A 23,409-nucleotide genomic window follows, 5' to 3' on the forward strand; every position below is an offset into this window, starting at 1 on the left:
CTGCCTGTAATCAGGGACACCAGTTCGTTATTCTGAAGCAGCCTTATACAGTTTTACAATCCATATATACTGTAATAAACTTAAAGGTTTGAACTTTGAAATTTGAATAGGCGTCTCAGAACTCGTCACATGGGCAAAGCAAAAGAGGCAAGGATGACAATAAAAGCGACATGTCGTTCTTGGCACTCCATGTAGTATTTCAATTTCAATTCCAGACCCGACCGAATTGTAAAATAAACCCTAAAAACCTCGACCCTCTACAATACCCACATCCAACCCAAAAACCCACTTTGCTCGAATTCAACAATGGAAGTTTTGTCATGGGATGGAACCCTCTCGTCACGTGACTTCCAGGTTGCAGCACGTGCTTTTGCAGAGAACTGGAAGCAATTCAACCCTGCCTTGCCTCCATGGACGTGGGTTCCTTGTCTTAAACAACCTTCTCGTCTCTCTCAAGAGCAGGGCTACTTGTCATTGGAGAAGATATGCCTTCTTGGATCAAACAAGGAACATGAGCAGGAAGATGTAGATGAAGAAGAGCCTGAGCCAGTTGATAATGCCACGCTTGTGAGTTGTTTAACTGGTTTTTGCTCAATGTAGATTTTATCAATCACTCTGTATTTATCATTTTGCTCTTTTCTATCTGCAAGGTTGAGAGCGCTGGTCCTCAGGTGTGTTACTATGATTTCCATATAGCATACAGTGATTCGTATCGGGTTCCTGTGCTGTATTTTCGTGGGTACTACATTGGTATGTTGATCTTTTTCTGGCAAATGTCACTATTTTGTTTTGTAAATTTTGTACTACAAATCATGTAATATGTTGAACTTTGCAACTGGTGTATAGATGGACAACCTATGGCTTGGGATGAGATTGAAAAAGACTTGCCTGCATGCTCATCAAAGGTGTTGCTGGAATCGAAATGGACATTCATTACTCAGGAGGTACATTTTTATCTCTGTTCTTGCTCAACTTGTTTGTGCAGTCAAATTTACGTGTTCAAGATTCATAATTGACTAAAGATCTTGATTTGGAGGTTCGAATGTTTAATCGAATATCTGGATATGGTAACTGCAGGAGCATCCGCACTTGAATAGGCCATGGTACAAGCTGCATCCATGTGGGACTAGTGAGTGGATGAAGCTGCTTTTTCTTGGTGATGAATCCCTGGCTAAGAATGGAGTAGCGGTTGAGCAATATTTGGTGTCATGGCTCTCAGTTGTTGGTCAAGTAGTTGGTCTTAGAATCCCTTTTGACATGTTGAATCACCATAAAAGTTGTAATTGATATATTCTATGAATAAGAGTAGATGGTTAAAGACCATCTCCTCAAATCACAACCTTTAGAGGAAAGCATATATTTTACTACCAAAAATGAGAACTCTTTGATGCACTCAGCCATACAGTTTTACATAAGGCTTTTAAAATAAACCAATTCATGAATTACAAGTAACATCTGGAGCCGGGATATGAGTGACGATATTGTTCCTGCATCCTCAGTTTCATGGCACTCTTTAGTTGCAGGATCATAATCAGGGCCAATTAACAGATTGTGTTATGCAGAAGTACATACTAAGTTCTCTGCACTTTTCTCAGCTGTTCGAGTAAAGTGAACTAGAAATTCTATATTGCCCTCAGCACCCTTGAGAGGAGACTTTATCCATCCTTTGCTGTTAAATCCAAAATTCTCCACACCTTTGATGATCCTCTCAAGAACCTAAACAAAGTTAATCAGTATCAGGCCATATTTCATAATTTCATTACAAGTGCCCAGCAAATAATTAAAAAAAGAAAGAAGAAGAGTTATTCACTTAATCACTATCATGCAGTATTCCATTCATGTGTTTTCAACTAATAATTTTGTAGCATTATCATGAAGCTGTTAAACTTGCAATTAGTGAAGCAGCCAGACACCAGGAGGCATGTATTAGGTATAAATAATAAATTAGGGCTAAATAACAGTTGATGGAAAATCTTAACAAAAGGATCGTTCTCTTTTACATATTAGGCTGAGGCGGAAAGAAATCGATAACGAGAAAAAATGCTTACTTCTTGATGAACTAATGGATCTCTTACAATGCCACCACTCCCTACCTGCAAAGAAAATAAACTTCCTGAGTATACAATGAGTGAACTTTTTTAGCCAATATTTTCCTTTTTTTATGACCATGAGGTTGAACTTGAAACTTTTTAGAGCATTCTGAGTTCTCCCTCAAAAATAGTGAAAGCCAAATTGAATCTTGGACAGAAAAACGAATTCACCAAATATCTGCAAATTATATAGAATTTGGTCCATGACTTGGCAGAATAAGGATCAGGGAAACTGATAGATGTAGACCTACTCCTAAGCTCTACGCCTATACACAGGACTTTGCATAAAGAGCAGAAAGTGCTTGATCGAAGCTAGCATCTTATACAGAATGGTCACATGCAAAGGAATTAATCATTATCTGGAGCCATCCAGAAGTAATGGTAAATACTTGCATAATTCTTGGTAAATAAGGGATCCTCAACAACAAAAAAAGCAGTTAAACCATTGACGTTGTAGGTTTCTAGCCCTGAGAACTAAGGTAAATTTTTTCCTATATTGATATCTCCTCTATACATCCTATGTTTCTAGTCAACAATGTACTGGGCAAAAACTAACCTGAAGCTACAAAAGGTAACTAGAAGTTGATATAAGAAGATTCTCTTACTTGTGATCTGCGAGCTTCAAACTGAGGTTTAACCAGGGTGACTAATGTTGCCTCTTCTTTCATCACATTGACTACAGCGGGCATGACCTGCTTGCAAATGAAAGGAATCCAGAACCCAAGTAAGACTCATATGCATATTAAAGATAAAGGATAACTATCATTCACAGATAAGATAGCTTTTCTTTGGATTTAGGAAAGCATAAAATCCTTGAAATCACACTTCAAAGAAAATAAAAAGGGATTAAAAGCAACCACATATTTACTAGCACTTAACAGCTTACCAATAGAATAGAGATGAATGACAGATCCAAAGTCACCAAATCTACTTTTTGCGGGAGTCCAGGAAGGTGTCTTAAATTTGTCCGTTCTATCACACTCACACGTTCATCAGTTCGAATTTTTTCCGCTACCTAATGAAGCCAGCAACCATAAGCAATAGAGAAATAACAATGACAAAGATGAGAATAGAAAGCTAATGGGGGAATGCCATGTTAACTGTATGTTATGTACTTATGAAACTGAAAAGTAAAGAATAAATCCTCTGCTGATAGACGTACTCCCCTATAGGAAACACTTCATTTACTACCAAATAGGGGTGTTACCTGTCCATATCCTACATCGACTCCATAAACAAATGATGCACCATACTGAAGTAAACAGTCGGTAAATCCACCGGTTGACAACCCTGAATCAAGAGCTACTTTGCCAGAAACATCAATACCTAGCTGTTCAATCGCAGCTTCTAACTTGTGTCCTGCTCTGGACATACAAAACAGAAGAACAAATTAGCATTACAGGTCTCACCAAAGTTTGAGCATAAAATGATTCTCGTATATTGAATTATAGATTGGTTTGTTAAAGTGAAGTAATCACCTACATACATATTTGGGGACTTCAGCCATAATCTTTACAACAGATTTATCAGAGACTGGAGTACCGGCTTTGTTGACCACCTTCCCATCCACCAATACTTTCCCTACACCACCAAACATGAACAACTAAGTTAACTCGTATCACTGGTCTACATTATATAATAGCTTTTGTGCAAGATAATGTATTGAAGTATCACATTTGATGTAAGGTTTTGTAATTCAATTGTAAAGCTCACCTTGTAAGATCCATGACTGTACGTAGGTTCGGCTATATTGTTCATACCTTTCAAGGCACACTTCATCCAGTCTCTTCTTCCTAAAAATGTCATTAGCCAAATACAATAGTGAATATGTATAAATGGGCTTCTAGGACAAACAGTCAAACACTAAACACATTAAGAGGGACATAAAAGCTTACTTCTTTGGTGTTTGATCCTTTGATAACTTCACAGCAGCAAAGCTTCTACAGTGACCATGCATTGGCACTCCAACCCATCTTGCTGAAACAATTTAAAGAATATAGCTTTAAACTGTTGGAACCAAAACAAAGGTCTGCCCAGAATTTTTTTTTTAATTTAAATAATAGGTTGGAGAAAGAGGGAAGTACCAGGGAGCTTATGTGAGTTGAATTCGGATAGGAAATAGAAGCCTGAAGTTCTGCTAAAACGGCGCGAGATGATGTGACTTGGAAATTTCAGAACCTGAAATGCCATCTCCGGTTATCTGCTCTGCCTCCCCAGTATCGACTTGTGCCTCTTTCAGAACTTAAACTTTGCGGTTTGGTTTGGGTTGAGTCGATCGGGCTTGGGCATTTATGGCCCAAATCACAACGCTTTAATAAAAAAAAAAAAAAGGAAAGGTGATTTTCGGATTTGATCTCATCCAACATAATGGAGAGAGGCCAAGATTTTCGAGTAGCTGATCTTGTTAAACGGTTCGACTATGGTACATCAATATACCAATCTATTAAGGAAACTAGTTCGATCATAAGTAGAGTGCCTGCATGCATTAGTTTGAGACTACTATCTATATTTGTATTGCACTAGATCTAGGGATGGCAAAAATCTCCATCGGGTAGGGTACCCATAGGGTATTCGACCCTAACGGGGAGAAATTCGGGGGAAATCGGGTAACGGGGATGGGGATCCCCAGTATTCGAATTCTGAAATCGGGTACTGGGCGGGGATGGTATTTTTATCTCCATCCTCATACCCACCCAATAAGAATTATCTGAAATACATATATATATATATATACAGATCCTATCCAGAGCGGAGCTCCGCTTTGAAAATTAACGTGTGAAGTTCGAGTTTTGGGTCACTTTTCGGTCGCACATCCACATCTCGACCGTTCAGTTTTTAGGTACTAGTGTATAGATCGTCTCTGCAAATTTTCAGCAAAAATGATGATCGTTAAGGCATTGATAACTGCCTTAAAGCTAGTACGGTTCAGGTTGACAGATTCAATCCGTCCATTGGTTTAAGCGAGTTAGATACCTTAACGATCATCAATTTGGCTGAAAATTTGCAGAGATGATCTATACACTAGTACCTAAAAACGGAACGGTTGAGATGTGGATATGCGACCGAAAAGTGACCCAAAACTCGAACTTCACACGTTAATTTCAAAGCGGAGCTCCGCTCTGGATAGGATCTGTATATATATATAGATTTTATTTATTATATATATTTTTGATATTATTTATAAATAAATATTTATATAAACTTCATCTTTTTGTCAATATTTAAATTCTATTAATAAATATGTTCAAAAAAAGGAAGATTCTTTTAATAAAAGATCTTTATCAACATGTTAATTTTCCTTGATTGAAATAAGAAATTTATTTTATTTTGATGTTTGATTTTAACTTCATATTTTACAATCCATAATTATTTGTATAAATTTTTATATAATAAATTAGTAATATTGTTAACGGGGATTTGGGCGGGTACGGGGACCTAATCCCCAATGGGGACGGGGACGGGGAATCCCCAGTATCTTATTACGGGGATTGGGGAGGGTACGGGGATGGAGAATGAAGTCGGGTATGGGGATGGTAATTTAATCCCCTTACCCTACCCTCCCCATTGCCATCCCTAAGTCTAGATCTACTTAATGTATCGGTACATTGATGTATTGTAGAACTTCTATTAGTTAAAATAGTTTGCATTTAACGATTTTAGTGTTTATGTTTTGGCAAAATTTGAGATTAGTGATCGATATTGTGTTAAAAAGCCAAATTAATAATAGTACGATGATCAAAAGGAAAACATAATAATGTAGATCGACAAATTAAAAAGAATGAAAAATGCAATTGTGTTAAACAGCGACAAGCGTGGCCCGTGACCCACCATTGTACCGATACTGTCCCAACTTAACCACCTGTTAGGTGTTGGGTTTTAATCACAAAAGGCCTCGGTACAATTGGGTGAAATTAATTAATCCAATTTCCACATTGGAAATTGGGACACAAGTCTCATATCGGAGACTTGGTTGATACAATCCAAGGCCCACATTGGACACTTGGTAATTTCGATGGCAATACAGGGAACCCCAATTTGGGCTCATGATACGTGCCTACGTGGAGACGCAATTGGAGAATGACCCGTTCTGATACCATGTTAAACAGCGACAAGCGTGGCCCGTGGCCCACCATTGTACCGATACTGTCCCAACTTAACCACCTGTTAGGTGTTGGGTTTTAATCATAAAAGGCCTCGGTACAATTGGGTGAGATCCACCCACTTATAAGTTATATTTTATTTGTCACTTTTCCAATGTGGGATCTTTCCTCTCCAACAAATTGTGATTACCCTAAGTTAAAAAATCATAACTTTCATTATGTAAATCTAATTTTTTACAATTGCAATTGTTAAAATAATAAAAACTATCGTAAAAGTTGTCAACGTACATAACACTGTGCCTTAGAAGTAGACAAACCCCTATACGAAAGGAGAAGCTGTAACAGTAATCCCTTCATACTTATTAAAGAGAAAGAGTGATCGAAGAAATGGAAGCGCAAAGAGCTTCACCACATTTGAGAAAAAGCTTGGACTTGGTAGCCAATATTTTTGATCAATACCTTAATCTTGGTGGGAATAGCATATACTGGTCGTTTACATTTATTCCATAAAGCATACTAAAAGATGTGTGTATGGTGTTAGGCAGAGGCTGAGGACCAGAAAATCTCTATCCCCAAAAGCTGACCCACCATTCGTACTTCATGTTGCAACCAATTGTTAATACAACAGCCACTCTCTCCCGCCTTGCCACCGTTATTACAGTTTACAAAACACTAACAACCATGGCTACCCAAGCCAAAACCCCTTCTCTGTGTTACACTCACAAACTGCAATTCTTTCTCCATAATCCTATTCCTGCATCCATTTCACTTTTTGGTAATGGCAAGGGCCAAAAGAAGCCTCTCAATCTCAGTTGCAGCTCCAACGGCGATGATGTATGCTTCTTTTATTTGATTAAGTTACTCAAATATTGACCATTTCCATGTTGATGGTATTAATTGATATGTTACCATATTTTTGTGGCAGGATTATTACATAGATGCTGATTATCAAGTGGGTGACGGCTTCTCTTTCAGTGGAGGTGCCTATTCTCTTCTCCAATACCTCTTTTATTTCCTAAGTGGCCTTTCTAAGTTTTTCAGTATTAGTAACTGAGGAAGTGGGTGTGTTTTTGACAGGAAAGTATTCAGATGGACCTAGCCCTTCTGATGAATGGTTCAAGCAAGGGAAGATAGTGAGTCCTATAAATTACCAATCTTTCTTTTTTTGTTTTTGTTTTTATAATCACCCATTTGAAAGAAATTTAGACCCAATGTAATTTGTATGGATGATATCCTATGGATCATATGGCTGTTGTTTTTGTGTGATCATATTCTAGGTGAAAGCTTATACTTCTCTTGGTTCCGGTGAGAAGGCAAAAGATCCTATTTTTGGACTTGAAATGGGTGCTGATTCTCAGGCAGCTGCTGATGTTTTCAGGTAAATTTGTACATTTAGCTTTAGAGGACTAGTGGTTGACATGTTTGAAACATAGTGTGGGGTTATAACTTTATAGTATATAAGTCATGCAGACAATGAGTTTGGATTATTTGCAGGGTTTACCAATTGAAACATGCTCTATATATATGATTTTGTGCAATAGATGGTTTTGCGTTGAATCCGGAAGTGCTGATAATCCTTCAGTTATACTGATTCATGGCTTACCTTCTCAGGTGAGTGAGTCCTCTTAGTTTGTGTCAAGTCTAGTACTATTCTTCTACCATGTGATCTTTTTGATGTATCTGAATGATCCACTTCAATTTAACTCAACACACATCATCTACACCGTCTTTTATGCTGCTTGAAACATCCACTTGAATATTACTTGATTAAAACGTGAGGAGACTTGTTTATTCATGAGTTTGCTCAAATTGATAATGTCATCAGGCGTACTCTTACCGCAAGGTTCTTCCGATACTTTCTAAAGCCTATCATGCCATTGCTTTTGATTGGTTAGGTAAGATCATAGCTTTCGCTTTGTCCTCAATTGTAGTTGACATTGTTAATTTTAGCATTTGTTTTTCATTTCACGTCACATTGAATCTCTTATTCAACTGAGTACAGCATGCTAAGCTCGAAATGTTCCTGCCTGTTTCCCTTTCAATTCCAGGCTTTGGATTTTCAGATAAACCACAACCCAAGTATGGCTTTGACTATACTCTCAACGGTAATTTCTTTTGGTCTTGGATTCGTAAAGAGGGCACATAAAAGCTAATTGTTAGTATCTGCTACTACAAGTATTTTGAGAACTAATTCGATGTCCAAGAAAACAAAACTCTTGTTTATGTCAAGTTCTGCCGTGGCTTGCAGAGTATGTGACATCCTTGGAGTCCTTTATCAATGAAGTTGCTGTTGGAAAGGTCTCACTCGTTGTCCAGGTATTTTATTTTCTGCAGTATAAGCAAGAATATACGAGTCAAATTTATCATTGCATGATATGAAAATAAAAAGAACTTTTGATTTTTCATGTGCTTCTCAGGGATACTTTGCACCGGCAGCTGTTAAATATGCCAGCACTCATCAGGAAAAGATTGACAACATAATACTCTTAAATCCCCCTGTATGTACTCTCCAGAATTTTTCCATTCATTTTCTATGTTTTCTTTTCAAAACTCTTGTTCCATTGTTTTGAGTAATCTATAAGATCCTTATTATCCTCATCTTTATTATAGCTAACAGCAAAGCATGCAAACCTTCCCTCAACCTTGTCCATATTCAGCAACTTTTTGTTAGGTGAAATCTTCTCTCAGGTATGAAGGTTGTTGTATAACTCCTTACCTGATCTGACATGTTTGTTGGCTTAAAATTTGTGTGCATGCATATTTGTGCTTGCATAACGTGATCGTGCTTCTTTCTGTGCTCAACAAGGATCCTCTAAGGGCAAGTGATAAAACCTTGACAAGTTGCGGACCTTATCAAATGAAAGAGGATGATGCCATGGTTTATAGAAATCCTTACCTCACATCTGGAGCTTCTGGTTTTGCATTAAATGCAATCAGTAGGGACATGAAGAAAGAGTTGAAGGTGAACCCTTCTTCTACTTGCATGTTACTTTTACAGCCTATCAGAGTATACTTTTCTTCTGTTAGAGTGACTGAGCTGCTGCTCATGATGTTTCTTGTGCTGTTTTACATGGCAGAAATATGTGGAAGAAATGAGGACAATGCTAACAGATGAAAATTGGAAAGTTCCAACTACAATATGTTGGGGCAAAAGAGACCGCTGGTTGACTTATGATGGAGTGGAAGATTTCTGCAAGGATTCAAAGCATAAGCTTATAGAAATTCCAATGGTACTGTCTTCTTTTATATATGACACATCCAGGAGAACTGTTCGCGTTACATACACATAGTGCTCAATACATACTGATAAAATTCCTAATGTTTCTATATTAGCCTAGTTCGATTGTTTGAGGAAGGTCAGTTTTGAGAACTCACACAATTAGTTTGCTGGGATTTGCAGGCAGGCCATCACGTCCAGGAGGATCGTGGTGAAGAACTTGGACAAATCATTTACGAAATTATCAGAAAAAGGAGATTCGGTTTATGATACTCTGTCATTTCTTATTTTTAATTTTTCTTAATTGAAAGAACATCATATCATTTTCTTTGATTCAGATCGAATAGAGAGTTGAGAATTTGAGAGAATAAAGTTTCAAGAAGCTTGTGTTTCCCAGAATATGGGAATGCCCCTCATGGAACAATATTAATGTAAATTTGTCTCCTCCTCAGAAATAACCAAGACTACAATGATTGGATGATTTAATACAGAACTGAAATGTGTATTGAATAAATTGTAAAAATAAATGGATAATCCAATTACAAGCTTATGTGACTGCAGCACTGTATACATTGATTAATGTTAGGAGAGAAACAAAAGGTATTCAAACGTTGTGTTAGTAATGAATAATCTAGAATGTTAAAGGTCGTATATATATATTTCGGAAGCTGCTTTATTGTCTTATTTTGACCATATTCTGTATGCTGTGAAAGGTCGTAAAATCAATCTCTTTGTGATAAAAATGGTCGAGTTCGGCTGATAAGCACTATTATTTACTCTGCTGTGGTGGCTTCTGGTATGGATCAACCCAGCAATTATCTTCTCTAATTGCCTTTTTCCATCTGTTTTTGAAAATTTCGAGTTCAACAAATGATAGCTTCCTCACCTGCACGAATCAGATATGCAAGACCAATGAAGTAAAGAGTGATTAACCAAAGAACTATTTTTGCAGAAAAAAAATGTAATGATTCTTACCTCAGTTCTAGGGTCAGATGGAGATGACTGCGATGGTGCCTGCAAATTCAGAATTATCAAACAGAACTGAGAATAGTGTAAATAATATGCAACACATTAGTTTTGATTATATACCAGTTGTTTTGAAGTAGACATATTTTTAGCAGCTTGATCTTGTTCTTCAGCATTTGTCTGCATTGTTGATGATTCGTTAGTGAAGAGTAAATGATATTAATTACATAAGGGTTTCCAACATATAATTAAAGGTTTAGGCTTCTAACTTTGTTTGCTGCAGAACCCCCTAGTGTAGGAAGACCGTAATGAACAATGTACTCAGAATCAACAATTCCGATATTTTGGGTTCGATCACCCTGTCAAGCATTTCTTCAAACATAAGAAATATGTGGAAGAGGAAAATGAAGAGAAAAATGCAGTTGAGACAGGAAGGAGGAAACTACCTGTGCACAATAACCAAGCTGAAAATCCAAGCCCCATGCATGAACCAAGTCATTCTGTTACAATATCGGGACAGAAACATTAAGAAATCAGATCTTCAGTATAATTTTTTTTTAAGTAATTAATAATCTAATATCCCGTTTATTAAGTTATTAACCAACATTATATTAGTGAGCTCAGAAAGTACATCTAGCTTCACAAACGTATGCTCAACCCATATCTACTTGTATCGCTAACCAATATGAAAAGTAAAACATTGCTATGAAGTGAGATAAATTAGTGAAGAAGCTACTCCCTGATCTTGTAAATCAGCAATCTGAAATTCTGAATGTTTTAGAAATTTAGTAAAGAAGCTGTACCTGAATCATATGCCACACGCAGTGCCAGGATGCTCTTGAAAAAACAGGAGCCATCATTTCAACAAACCTGCCATATCATATATGCCAGTATATATTGTCAATTCTAACTTCAAATGCATATGTACGTTACTACTTACTAAATATGTATTATTTTCATGATATCATGAGAACTTCAGCTTCCTACCCTGTGCATGGAGGATCTGTGCTATTTTCATTGCAACGCCTTCCACCACCAATTTGATAACATGATCGCCATAGATGGAAAGCTTGAAGAAGAAGATGAACTTACAGAGAAAAGAGAGAGAGCTTCAGACAAAAATATCTGAGAGATTTTCTAATTAATGAAGTCGTAGTGCCAATTATTACAACACACTAGTATTTATAGCAGCTGAAAATAGATGGAAGAGACCCTAGCTATTACAGTGAATAACAGCCTGTAAATACACGTAAGCAACACATCACTGAGCTACCACTACATGCATTACAGCTGGACACCATCTTATTCGTGGACAGCAGACTGAGACATGCATAGTCACCATGTTGACGTTCTCATTGACCTGCTAACACCTCCCCTCAATCTCAGTAGGGGTTAGCACACTGAGATTGACACAATGTGTACTGACAAGTGACAACTGAGCTAGTGTAACCCCTTCGTAAGACCATCTGCAGTATACTCAAAAGCTGGAGTATGCTCAGAAGAAGGAACATCATGAAGTAACAGATCATACCATTACACTCACTCTCTAACAACATGAAAAAGCTTTGCGTACCAGTTCTTGATGTATCCACACTAGTTCTATGAATTAAGGCACAAAAATCTTGAAATGTCTTCTTCTTGATACTCAAACATTTGGCTTTGGTAAGCATGGAATTCTCATAAATCGGACTTCTTCTTGGATCAAATTGTTCACAAGGTAAGTCAAAAAGCTGTAGAGACTGACTTGTGAGTTTCTTTTTCCACAGCCCATCTCCATCTATACATTTCAAATCACCATCAATAGTTTTTGGGCAACCTATCACCCGAGTTTTCAAGTTCAGTCCCTTAAAGTTTTCAGCAAGGAGGCACGCATTTGTGTTTGAGTCATCTCCTCCAATCACAACAAGACCATCCAAATCAAGCTTCACAGCTGTCTCATGTGCTTGCTTAAACTGCTCTGGAGTTTCAATCTTGTCTCTTCCACTACAAATCATATCAAAACCACCCTGATTTCTGTATGGATAAACATACTCCGGTGTAAGCTCAACATATTTGCATTTCATGATACTAGCAGGTCCACCTCTGAAACCATACATTGTGCTCCCTTTGGCGCGAACTTGCAAGTAATCGAAAATTCCAGAAATCACATTGTGACCTCCAGGTGCATGGCCTCCAGATAACACGACACCAATCTTCAACTTCTGGTTCGGCAGCTCTGCACTGGAATCACACTCCACCAACTGTGCATCAGCTTGATCATTATTAATCACATTCTGATCTCCCCCATCAACCACAGCAGGAGAGACACCAATGTGGGTGTCAAGAGAGTTATCCAGAGCAGAACAGATAGAAAGAATAACTTGTGACTGATCCGGACTAAAAGAAGGACGAGGAGAACTAGTACCTGCATATGGAAAACCCTGTGCAGTAATAGAAACACTAGAAGAACTAGCTCCATTGATATTATGCACAGTCATTGCAGCAAGAGTAGAAGGAGGTTCAGCTCCTTGAAATGCATAGTTTGACCTGTGATGGCAGTCCAAGGTTGCATGTCCCTTCAGGCCACAGATTTGACAAATGATCACAGAGTTAGAGATATGATTAGGAGGGATGTCAACCCTGTAGAAGCAATTTGCAGCAGTGTGGCCTTTCTTCCTACAGATTTGACACTCTGGAGACAACCCAAAATTATTCCTGTAGCCTCCACCATTTTCAGACATGTTGCCAATGTTATTCCTATTGCCATTTAAACACCTCTGAGACACATTCTTCTTCTTAATTCTCATAGCAGACATCTCATGATTTTGACTAGCAGACATCTTATGATTTTGACTAGGACTTGAAGACAAACTTGTTGCAGAAGATTCATAAGCCTCATGACCAATACTAGGAACAGCATTAGAGCAAGCGTTGTTGTTGTTGATGTTTTCAACACCTCCAATCTCATTAACAGCAATATTATCAGTAACAGTAACATCATTACCTATCCCTCCTTCAGCCCAAACTGAGGTATCAGGAGGAGGCTGAGAGTCAACATCAAACGGTAGTAACACATGCAATTGAACAGAATATGACCCTTCTTGTGACAAATTTGACATTCTGTGTTTTGATAGCAATTCCTGGTAGTATGACCTTTCTTGTTGCAGATTTGGCACTCAACACCAGCATGACTCCTGAAGGTACTACCTCCTTGGCTGTCAGTTTGATTGAATTTCCCATTATTATTCCAGGAAGTCAGTTTATTACCTGTCCAGAGACCTTTGCCCTTGTCAGTTCCATATGTGCTTGAGTAAGACTTATTCTCACTGCCAGAGTAGTGAGGAATATTGTTAGGCCTGTATGTATTACTTCTAGTTGCCATAGCAGTCATAGAGTTCTGTGGCAGGAGTTGTCCCTCAATGTCCCTTTCTGCGGCAAGAAGCTGAACCCTAGGATCTTTCAAAGAAATAGGTGTATCTCTTGCACGAATTACTGTCTTGATCATAGAGTATTCATCAGGCAGACCATTCAGTGTGACAACAACAATATCTTCATCAATGAGAGTAACTCCAACTGAGCTTAATTGATCTCTTGCATGTTTGATTCGCAGCAGATACTCATCCACAGAATCAGCACCTTTCTTGATAGTCTGTAAATCAGTCTTCAACTGCATAATATTGGCTCTTGAGCAGGAAGAGAACCTCTCAAGCAAAGCAAGCCAGGCATCATGAGAGGATTTGCTGCCAACAATAACCTCCATAGTGTCATCATCCAGAGTAGCCATTAGAAGGCCAAGCAGGGCTTTATCAGTCTTCTTCCAAATCTTGTAAGCACTAGTGATTTCCCTTGTAACTTCACCTTGTTCAGTAAGAACAAAGCAAGGTGGACAGAGAAATGTGCCATCAAAGTAGCCAAACAAGTCAATTCCCTCTAGGACAGACTGAAACTGAAAACTCCATTTCACAAAGTTGTTCTCTCCAAGTCGAACAGTGATCATGCTCAGCAGTGAGCGAATCTCAGATTGTGACACAACAATGATATTCATTTTATCACAAATCAACAAGTTATAGCAATTATCAGAATTTTTTTTTTTTTTTTTTTTTTCCCTCAACACACAAGTTTTGTTATCAACTGTTATATTATCACAAAGTTCACAAAGGACTATGAACAGCTTTATCATCAACTTATAGATCTCCTCATATGAAGGTTGTAAGAGTCAGATGCATCACAATGAACATATGAGCACAGCTACAGTGAAATTGAGAGAACACAGAGTGAATAAAGCTCACCAGATGAAGCCATTGCTTGGAGTAAGCTTGAGACGAAGAGTAAGCATGATTTGTAGAGTAGAATCTAGAATCACACCTTGATTTTCCAGAATTCAAATTAGAGTAGCCAAAACAAGAATCACAGCTAGAGTTCAGAAGAAACGAGCTCAGATGCACACAAATTCACAGATCTAGAGCACCACTACAAGCACAGTCGAGATCTAAGCTACAAAAGTAAATCTAGGACTTCAGCTCATATGAATCACAGAGACTTTGATTGCGGAAGCAGGAAGTGGATGAATTACAACTACAACATGATGATAGGCCGCAGGATCATGAGCCGTAGCTCTGATACCATGATAAAGTAATCTGGGGTTCACATCCAAAACCAATTGGCAATGGATGGAGTGACCCAAACCCTTATAAACCCATAGGCAAGGTCCCATTTTTCCCATGTGGGATGTATATATTCTCAACACGCCCCCGCACGTGTGGCGAATTTTCAAGCCATACACGTGGACAACTTTGGGTGACGTGGAGCCCGTGTGGCCGTTAGGCATGCACACGTGGGTAACCCGCTCTGATACCATGATAACATGATCGCCATAGATGGAAAGCTTGAAGAAGAAGATGAACTTACAGAGAAAAGAGAGAGAGCTTCAGACAAAAATATCTGAGAGATTTTCTAATTAATGAAGTCGTAGTGCCAATTATTACAACACACTAGTATTTATAGCAGCTGAAAATAGATGGAAGAGACCCTAGCTATTACAGTGAATAACAGCCTGTAAATACACGTAAGCAACACATCACTGAGCTACCACTACATGCATTACAGCTGGACACCATCTTATTCGTGGACAGCAGACTGAGACATGCATAGTCACCATGTTGACGTTCTCATTGACCTGCTAACACAATTGTCTTGTTTATCTTCCTGTTAATTCAACACCAAGACACGATGTAGATAGAAATTCAACAAATATTAAAGAGAAAAATCTGATGAGTAGAATAAGACGATAACACTTGGATCATAAGTATCATTAGGAGTTTAGGACTGCGGATTAATCAGATCCCTAGCTGATACTGTGTGATAAAAATCTCCATAGTATATTACTATATTTAAAAAAGATAGAATACCTATGTACTTCTGATCTCTTGTCTCTTGCTGTAAAATCATGATGCACCTCCGAGTTGTCAGGATCAAGTCCTGGCTGTGAAATTTCAAGCCCCTCTTTTCTAATAATTGATAGATATCTGCATAGAAGAAATCAAGATGCAGAATGTAAGTCTTCCTCTTTCTAGAGCATAACTGCATATACAATACATAAATAAGCAGATGCATGCATATGTACCTTCCAACATTAAAGTTTTCGATTCCAAGGTCTTCATCCCAAAGGAAGATGAATGCATACTCAGAAACAATATCTGGGTGTAAGAATCGCTTTGCATACCACCTAAGTGAAAGAAAGATACCTAACCATGTTATTTGAACTGGCAATGCACATCCAAGGACCAATATCAAATTACAATTGTGGATAGGGAAGCATTACCACTTGGTTTGATTCATGGCAGATACATGTACGGCCCGACCACTCCATTCCAAATCCCTCCAGTCATTTACATTACCATCATAATGAAATAGCATCACGACGAAATCGCTTGATAGAAACTGTACAATCAAAAGTACAAGTAGAAATCCAATGAACTCAAAGATACAAAAACTGAAAATAGTGCATGACAAACAGGTTGGTTACTGCACCTTCTTTACAATTTTGTTTACACTTTCTTTTTGCTTGATTCCAACTGCAATGGCCAATAAGTTTGTTGATGACTTTGGTTTCTAAACAAAAGGAATAAGGATCATATATTATCATTGCATTCAAATATCACCAGAAAGCAACGTAATTTGTAGTAATCACAAACCTATTTAGATCTAAGTAGCAAACTGTTCAGGACTATAAATATTGGCACACCTTTTGAGTTCGGGGTCCCCATAATGGTTGCATTACAAAGTCAGAGGTCTTGGAAACAATTCCTTTAGGTAATGCCTCAATTCCCTCAGGTCTGCATTGAGCCTATATATGAACATATTACAACAGCAATCAAGTAATTTAGAACAACAGCCATTTATATAAAATTGAATGCCATAGAAACAAACCTCGCAGTTTTTAGATATTGCATTGTGCATAGCATCAACCAATCCCCATGATAAAAACTTCTGTGAATAATGAAATCCCTCATTAAGCCAGAAATAGGAAAGAACATTCATAATCACTCATTATATGTGCAATATTCAAAGTGGAGCGTACCTCTTTGTAATCTGTGACAACAAAATGGCTCCCACAGAAGAAAACTGCAGAAAGCATAAGCAGAGTAGAAAGGAGACATGAACGAAAGAATAACCTCCTTCTTTTATGGTCCTTCTGAGAAATCTGAACCCAAGGGCAAAGAAGAACCCAATAGCTAATGAGAAAACATATGAAGGAGAAAATGAAAGCCTTAAATCATTCTTTGTTACAGAAAGGACTTACAGAAATGGTGGTCTTCTTCATCTTCAATAAGACTAACTAGCTCGTTGGTATTAACAAAGAATAAATCTCTATGAATTAAAGAGAACGGTGCGGATTAGAGTAGAAACTAATCATATGTTTGTGAATTGTGAATTGTGAATTGAGAATTGAGAATTGAGTAATGAGGTTTGTCAACGAATGATCTTAAAAGCAGTGCAGAAAGTGGAGTGGTCTACGTTACTTGGGTACTACCAAAAGAGTTTGGTTATAAACAACTAAGAAATTCCTTAGCGGGCGGCCACAGGCAAAACTGTTGCCACGTGCCGCTAATGAATGCCCGTAATTTTACGCGCCAAGAAGCGGGAAGAGTGTGGACCATTAAGCAGTTTAAGAAGGCCAGGACCAAAATTTATTTTACGGTTTATAATTGAAAAAAAAAAAAAAAAAAAAAAAAAAGGAAAATGATCATTTATCCACTATTCCACTTTATACCAAAATACTTTCTATACACCCAACTAACTTTATTTTATCCCCTTTCACACAAAACTTTTTTTTTTTCCTCCCAACTACCCATTTCACTTAAAAATATACCATCAGTACCCTTTTACGTTTCTCTTTCCTTTCCTATTACCGTTTCACTATTACTGTAAACAATATTTTTAATTTTAGTTTTTCTAACGGAGAGAGGTGGGCCCATATCTTGAAGTTATTTGTTTAAAGGGTTCTTGACCAAAACCACCAAAATGAGGCAAAGTTATCTCATTTACCCCAACAACAAATTTTTATTCTCTGTTACCCAATTTAACGTAGAAAGACAATTTTGCCCTCAGTTAAATTAATAAACTGCAAATATGCCTACGATCTCTCTCTCCTCTGATCTGAAACTCTCTCTCTCTCTCTCTCTCTCTCTCTCTCTCTCTCTCTCTCTCTCTCTCTCTCTCTCTCTCTCTCTCTCTCCACCTCCGGCAGGCGTCGATCCATTCTCCACCTCCAGCCGGCGTCGATCCTCTCTCTCTCTCTCTCTAGCCACCTCCGGCAGGCGTCGATTCGCTCCTCGATCTCCAACTCCGGTGCGGTTCGACCTCTCGCCCAGATTCCGCTACAACTCACTGGTAAGCTCGACCGCGTCTAACTGCTGTCGCTCTGACAACGACGATCAGACGACGTCGTCGATGGCCTCCTAAACGCCTCGCCGGCGCGGGTCGACTTTGGCCAGATTCTGCTGCAGCTCGCCCAAGCTCGGCCGGCGTTGACAACGACGGCCACACGACGTCTTCGATAGCCTCCTGGACGCCTCGCCGTCTCCCTGGTGTCGCCGATGGCCTCCTGGACACCGCAGGTGCTTGACCCAGGCTGTGGCAGAGGAGATTTGTGATTGGGTGCCTAGAGCTTTTCTCTGGGTGCCCAAATCAATTTCTAGCTTCTTAATGAAGTTTTGAATGTCTATTGCCCCTTAATAGACGTCTATTACCCCTCTATTGGAGGGCAATAGACGGCTATTGGGGGGCAATAGACGTTTTGAATTGATGTAATCTCCTTTTTTTTTTTTTTTTTTTTTTTCTGTAATCAAAGTTTTATTTGTCTAAATTTAAGGAGATTAGTTCTCATTCTGGCAACTGAAAGTCCTATTAGGGGGCAATAGACTTCTATTGGGGGGCAATACATGGCTGATAGTCATCTATTGGGGGGCAATAGAAGTCTATTGGGAGCAAAAAAACTTTCTGGTGAGATTTTCAGCAAATTCCGGTGGGCGGCAGCCGGTGACCGGATTCCGGCGGCCGGTGACCGGACTCCGGCGGAGTCTCCCATGGTTTCTCTCTCTTCCATTTTCTCTCTCTCTCTCTCTCTCTCTCTCTAAGTAACAAATGGGTGAGGGTAAAATGGTATTAAAAAAATTAAAAAACAAAAAAAAATCTAATAGGGTATTAGGGAAGATCTCCTTAGAGTGTTTTGGGTAAAAGGGAATTAAAAAAACTTCATGGGGTAAGTGGGAAAAAAATTTCTAAAAATGGGGTAAATGGACAAAAACCCTTGTTTAAATGTCAATTGCAGTTAGAACTCATCCTCTATATTCAAAGGTAAACAGTTAATTTTTACCGTTCATAATTTCAATCCTTTCCATACTAGATTTACTTGCTATCTGCAGCAGAACTAGTAAATAATTAGCAGAAGAAAGAGAAAAGTTGAGAATGTTAAAAGATTTTAGATCAAGGCTCAGAAGAGAAATCCCAGGTTATTGGAATATTATCTTCATAGTTCAGAAAAAAAATTTATAAGGTAGAGAAAAATATTAAAGAGATTAGAGAAACTCTTGAAGAGGAACAAAAACCTCTTGATTATTTGAGCATCGGTTAGATCCGCCTAAACTGGTATCATAGCTTGCTTTAAAAACTCAAAAAGAATCCCCAATGGGGACAATGTCTGAAATAATAATAGAGAAGTTGGACTCTCTATTAAAACTCTTTGATGAAAAACATCAGAATCTGATATAATGATTATCTAGATATCAAGATCTTCTAGATAAACTACCAGATATAATCCACCAATTAGAAAAATTGGAAAACAAAATAGATTATATCAAAGAACTTCCTCAAAGGGAAGAAAAAGAGCTAACAAGTGTTAGCAGAAAAATCAATAAACAAAAAGAAATATTGGATTCTATGAAACAACTGCGGAAAGAAAAGAAAAATCTTCCAGCAAAATCCAAGAAATCTAATAGGTTCAAACCATTAGAAAAATCTATGAAGAATCTTGTTCCAACTATGATTTTTCCAGAATCAACAACAGTTTGACTAGCATCAAATTCGAAAAACCAAAGCATTTGGTAGCAAGAGATGCTAAAATGATGAGCATCTTTGGAAAAAAGAAAGGAGTACAACTCCTAAATTCAGAAGAATTTGAATATCATATATAGAACAAGAGGTGAAAAACTCTTCAATTCCAAAACTAGATTTCAAACAAATCTATAAAAGAGGAAAATTTGACTTGATGGACGGCCACCATTTCAAGCTATTGAAGTTCACAACTCCATCCACATCAAGAGAAACAGATCTCTTATTGATCACTCCTCAAGAAGTTGCTAGAGAAAACGCAAAAAATTATCAATTTATGCACATTGGAGCAATCCAAGTAGGCATAAAACTTCTTGCCCGAGAAGGCATAAACTATTCAGTTATATGTGCCTTACAAGATAATAGACTAACATATTTTCAAGCTAGTCTGTTGGGAACACTTAAAGCATCTTTATGCAATCAAGTGGCATATTTCAACTGTTTCCTAGACTTCTCAACAAGCTTGAAAGATGCAGCCCACTGTTTAAGACTGAGAGTCAACCGATGGTATAACAATGAAAGAAAATATGCAAGAAGTTGCAATAGTATACAAAATATACTATAAACTAATGAGTACCACAGTAGAACCTAAGACAAGGATTTCCAATATCTCAGGTCTTACTACTGGATTCCTCACCAGCCAAAAGAACCATTCACAACAGATACATAAGGTCACTTGGAATGAAGTAACTTTCCCTATCGAATGTAAATTATCTAGTCCAAAGAAACCGCCAGAAAGTGCTAAAGCGGCAATCTATGAAAGTAGAAAGACTGGAGATATTAGTCTAAAATTTGATGATCATAGAAAAAGTGATGTATGTCCTGAAAATGTCAGGATAAACAAAAATTTCAGAAGATGCAACAGCACTAAAGAAGCTAGTACCAGTGGTACTAAATTTATTGTTAAAGAACCGATAGATCCTATTACTGAAGAAGAATTAGAAGCTGATCTAAACAAACCAGTAAATATGCTTAGAGCTGAAAAGCTCAATGAACTCTATAAAGAAGTAGAATCCTGCAAAGATATAGAACGATTAGAGCAACTAATTGAAAAAATGAAAAATTTCAAAATAAGTAAGGCAAGAAAAGTCCTTCCTTATCAAGATATAAAATGGAAGAAGGAGAAAGCTCCAAAACAACTTTCATTACTAGAGAAAAGGGAAAACCAAAACTCCCTATAAAAAAGGCACCTACTGGCAAAGAAGGAGAAAGAAATTCTCAAAGATTTGTCCCAGAAGACAATCTGCCCAGAGTACCAATTACCAAGTATGGTATATGGCTAAATCTAGACAAAACTCTAGATAAAAGAAAAACCATTGACCAATGGGTTGACAGCCTTACGATGGCTTCTGTTCTAACCATTGGGAAATTTGAAGCACCAGATCTACAGGTGTATTATGAAACTACTCTCACTGGAATAGCAAAGAGATACTATTTCTCTTTCAAAGAAACAGAGAGAGGAAAAGAATGGTTAGAACAGATCAAGAACTCAAAATCACCATATGATTTTGCAATACCTTTGTATGACCAATTCTGTGGAGATCTTTCAAACATAAGTGAAAAGGCTAAAGAGTTAGCCAAATCAAACATTTATGCTCTCAAGATCTGGAACGTGAGATACTTTGAAGGATATCTAAATGAATTTCAAGAATACTACTGTACAGTAGGTGAACTAGAAAACACTGATCTAGTAAACTTATTACACAAGAAACTCTCTGAACCATGGAGAACAACTATAAGAGAAAATATAGCTGCAAAGCCTATTGAAAGATTCTCAATAGGAGGAGTTGCTGATAGAATCAGGAAATTGTTGAAAGAACAATGCAAAGCAAATTTGAAAGCTAAAATGGCAAAGAAACAACTCAAAGGAGTTGAAAATTTCTGTTATGAAATTTTAGATGTACCCACTAACTAGGGATGCCATGAAGCTAAATTCCCAAAAAGAAAACGAGAACACTATTCAAAAAGCAAGAAAAATGAAGACAAAAATAGGAAATTCAAGAAAAGCTCCAATTTCAAAAAGGATAAAAGAGATCCTAAAAAGAAATTCGTCAAAAAGAAGAATCAACAAAATAACCATCAGAATAAACCAGAAAGGAAAACTTGCAGATGCTGGTTATGCAAAGCTGAAGGACATTATGCCAATGAATGTCCAGAAAAGAACAAAAGATCTACAAAATCTCTATTCAAAGATTATGAGCTTATAGTAAAAACAGCAAATATGAAAGGCTACGAAATAGCTTATTCTGATGAAGAAGATGACAGGTCAGTTTACTCTGCCTGGTCAGAAGAAGAAGAATCCTCATCTAATTCTGAAAGTGATTCTGAAATAAACTATTTAGAATCCAGACAGATGAACATTCTTAAAGTGGAAAACTGGGAAGAAAGCAAGACAGAAAAAATAATGTCTTCATATCAGGTTAACCCTGGTACATTCATTTGTGACTACTGTCTATGTCACAAAAAGAATGGACTTCCTATGTTTTGTGAAGAGTCAAAAAAGACTTATCACAAGGAATGCTTCATAGCTGAAGCAAGAAGAAAAACAAAAAATGGCACTATAAGCCAACTGGTAGAACAAGAATATGAAGAATATTTCTGTGAACAGAAAGAAAGAAATTCAGAAGTTTTAATTCGAAAAACTACTGAAGAAATTGCTCTATCTTCTCCAAAAATAGAGGAAGAAAAGATAGATGAAAATATAGAACTAGTTGAATTAGAAAACAGTCTTGAAGAATGTAAACCATTCGTACCACAAGAACAGGCTCAAGAAGAGCTTCAACAATCAAAAAACATCTCTACAAGTAGATACATCAACTACATAGAGATTGAATTAAAATTTCCTGATCACAAAAAATATCATCTACATGCCTTTTTAGATAATGGATCAGATTTTACCTTTGCAAAAAGATTTGCAATTCCAGAAGAACTCTGGAAAGAAGATAATAAAAGAATAGCTAAGGGTGTTCAATTTGATGGAAGTCAGATTTCCATGAACAAAGTAGCTAAAGATGTTCAAATCAGCATTGGTGGAGGAACATTTATCATCAAATATCTCTAGCAGTCAGAAGGCCAAGGTGCAGATTTCCTGCTAGGAAATGATTTCCTCCTCCAGCAGAGATTTGTCCAAGATGAAGAAGTTGTTGGCTTCAAAAAAGGAGATAGAATGTTTTGGGTAGGTAGACATATAAAAGCCAAAAGTATATTCAGTCTAAACTTTACTACTCAATATCAGAAGTCGCAACGAAATAGTGGTGACTATAACCCCAGATTTGAAACTATACTTCAAATTAAAGAACAAGAAGAACTTCTCATCCATGAGCCCTTAAGCACTTCCAAAATAAGCTTAAATCTCAAAAAATCCATACTATTGATAAAATCAAGAAAATGCTCGAATAGAACATAGATGTTGACCCTGAGAAATTCTAGTAAAAAGATCCAGTAG

The 23,409-nt window shown here is 37.5% G+C and overlaps 4 protein-coding genes across 4 annotated transcripts; 2 read left to right on the forward strand and 2 right to left on the reverse strand.

Moving 5' to 3' along the window:
- Positions 1–93: 93 nt before the first annotated feature.
- Positions 94–1,388, forward strand: LOC133739348 (ubiquitin-like-conjugating enzyme ATG10). Its single transcript, XM_062167099.1, has 4 exons — positions 94–567; positions 651–750; positions 847–944; positions 1,078–1,388. Exons 1-4 carry the CDS (start codon positions 307–309, stop codon positions 1,285–1,287), a joined length of 669 nt encoding a protein of 222 aa, XP_062023083.1. The 5' UTR covers positions 94–306; the 3' UTR covers positions 1,288–1,388.
- A 19-nt stretch (positions 1,389–1,407) lies between these two features.
- On the reverse strand, positions 1,408–4,336 carry LOC133739347 (uncharacterized). Its single transcript, XM_062167098.1, has 9 exons — positions 4,175–4,336; positions 3,986–4,067; positions 3,804–3,883; positions 3,569–3,671; positions 3,298–3,454; positions 2,977–3,105; positions 2,696–2,782; positions 2,049–2,093; positions 1,408–1,716 (listed from the first exon to the last, which is right to left on the reverse strand). The coding sequence occupies exons 1-9, from the start codon at positions 4,278–4,280 to the stop codon at positions 1,555–1,557; spliced, it is 951 nt and encodes a 316-aa protein (XP_062023082.1). The 5' UTR covers positions 4,281–4,336; the 3' UTR covers positions 1,408–1,554.
- A 2,402-nt stretch (positions 4,337–6,738) lies between these two features.
- LOC133741198 (uncharacterized) lies at positions 6,739–9,957 on the forward strand. The gene is made up of 13 exons (XM_062169135.1): positions 6,739–7,024; positions 7,116–7,170; positions 7,268–7,323; positions 7,468–7,568; positions 7,732–7,801; positions 8,016–8,085; positions 8,239–8,295; positions 8,439–8,506; positions 8,608–8,688; positions 8,801–8,878; positions 8,997–9,152; positions 9,268–9,420; positions 9,591–9,957. The coding sequence occupies exons 1-13, from the start codon at positions 6,791–6,793 to the stop codon at positions 9,675–9,677; spliced, it is 1,266 nt and encodes a 421-aa protein (XP_062025119.1). The 5' UTR covers positions 6,739–6,790; the 3' UTR covers positions 9,678–9,957.
- A 129-nt stretch (positions 9,958–10,086) lies between these two features.
- Positions 10,087–17,349, reverse strand: LOC133741199 (uncharacterized). The gene is made up of 16 exons (XM_062169136.1): positions 17,155–17,349; positions 16,933–17,055; positions 16,782–16,841; positions 16,597–16,698; positions 16,383–16,463; positions 16,174–16,292; positions 15,976–16,077; positions 15,761–15,877; positions 15,538–15,557; positions 11,361–11,409; positions 11,177–11,243; positions 10,820–10,873; positions 10,643–10,732; positions 10,497–10,553; positions 10,383–10,421; positions 10,087–10,293 (listed from the first exon to the last, which is right to left on the reverse strand). The coding sequence occupies exons 1-16, from the start codon at positions 17,173–17,175 to the stop codon at positions 10,177–10,179; spliced, it is 1,218 nt and encodes a 405-aa protein (XP_062025120.1). The 5' UTR covers positions 17,176–17,349; the 3' UTR covers positions 10,087–10,176.
- Between the last annotated feature and the right edge of the window lie 6,060 nt (positions 17,350–23,409).

This window comes from Rosa rugosa, chromosome 3 (genome assembly GCF_958449725.1).
Source record: "Rosa rugosa chromosome 3, drRosRugo1.1, whole genome shotgun sequence".
Lineage (NCBI taxonomy): Eukaryota > Viridiplantae > Streptophyta > Magnoliopsida > Rosales > Rosaceae > Rosa > Rosa rugosa.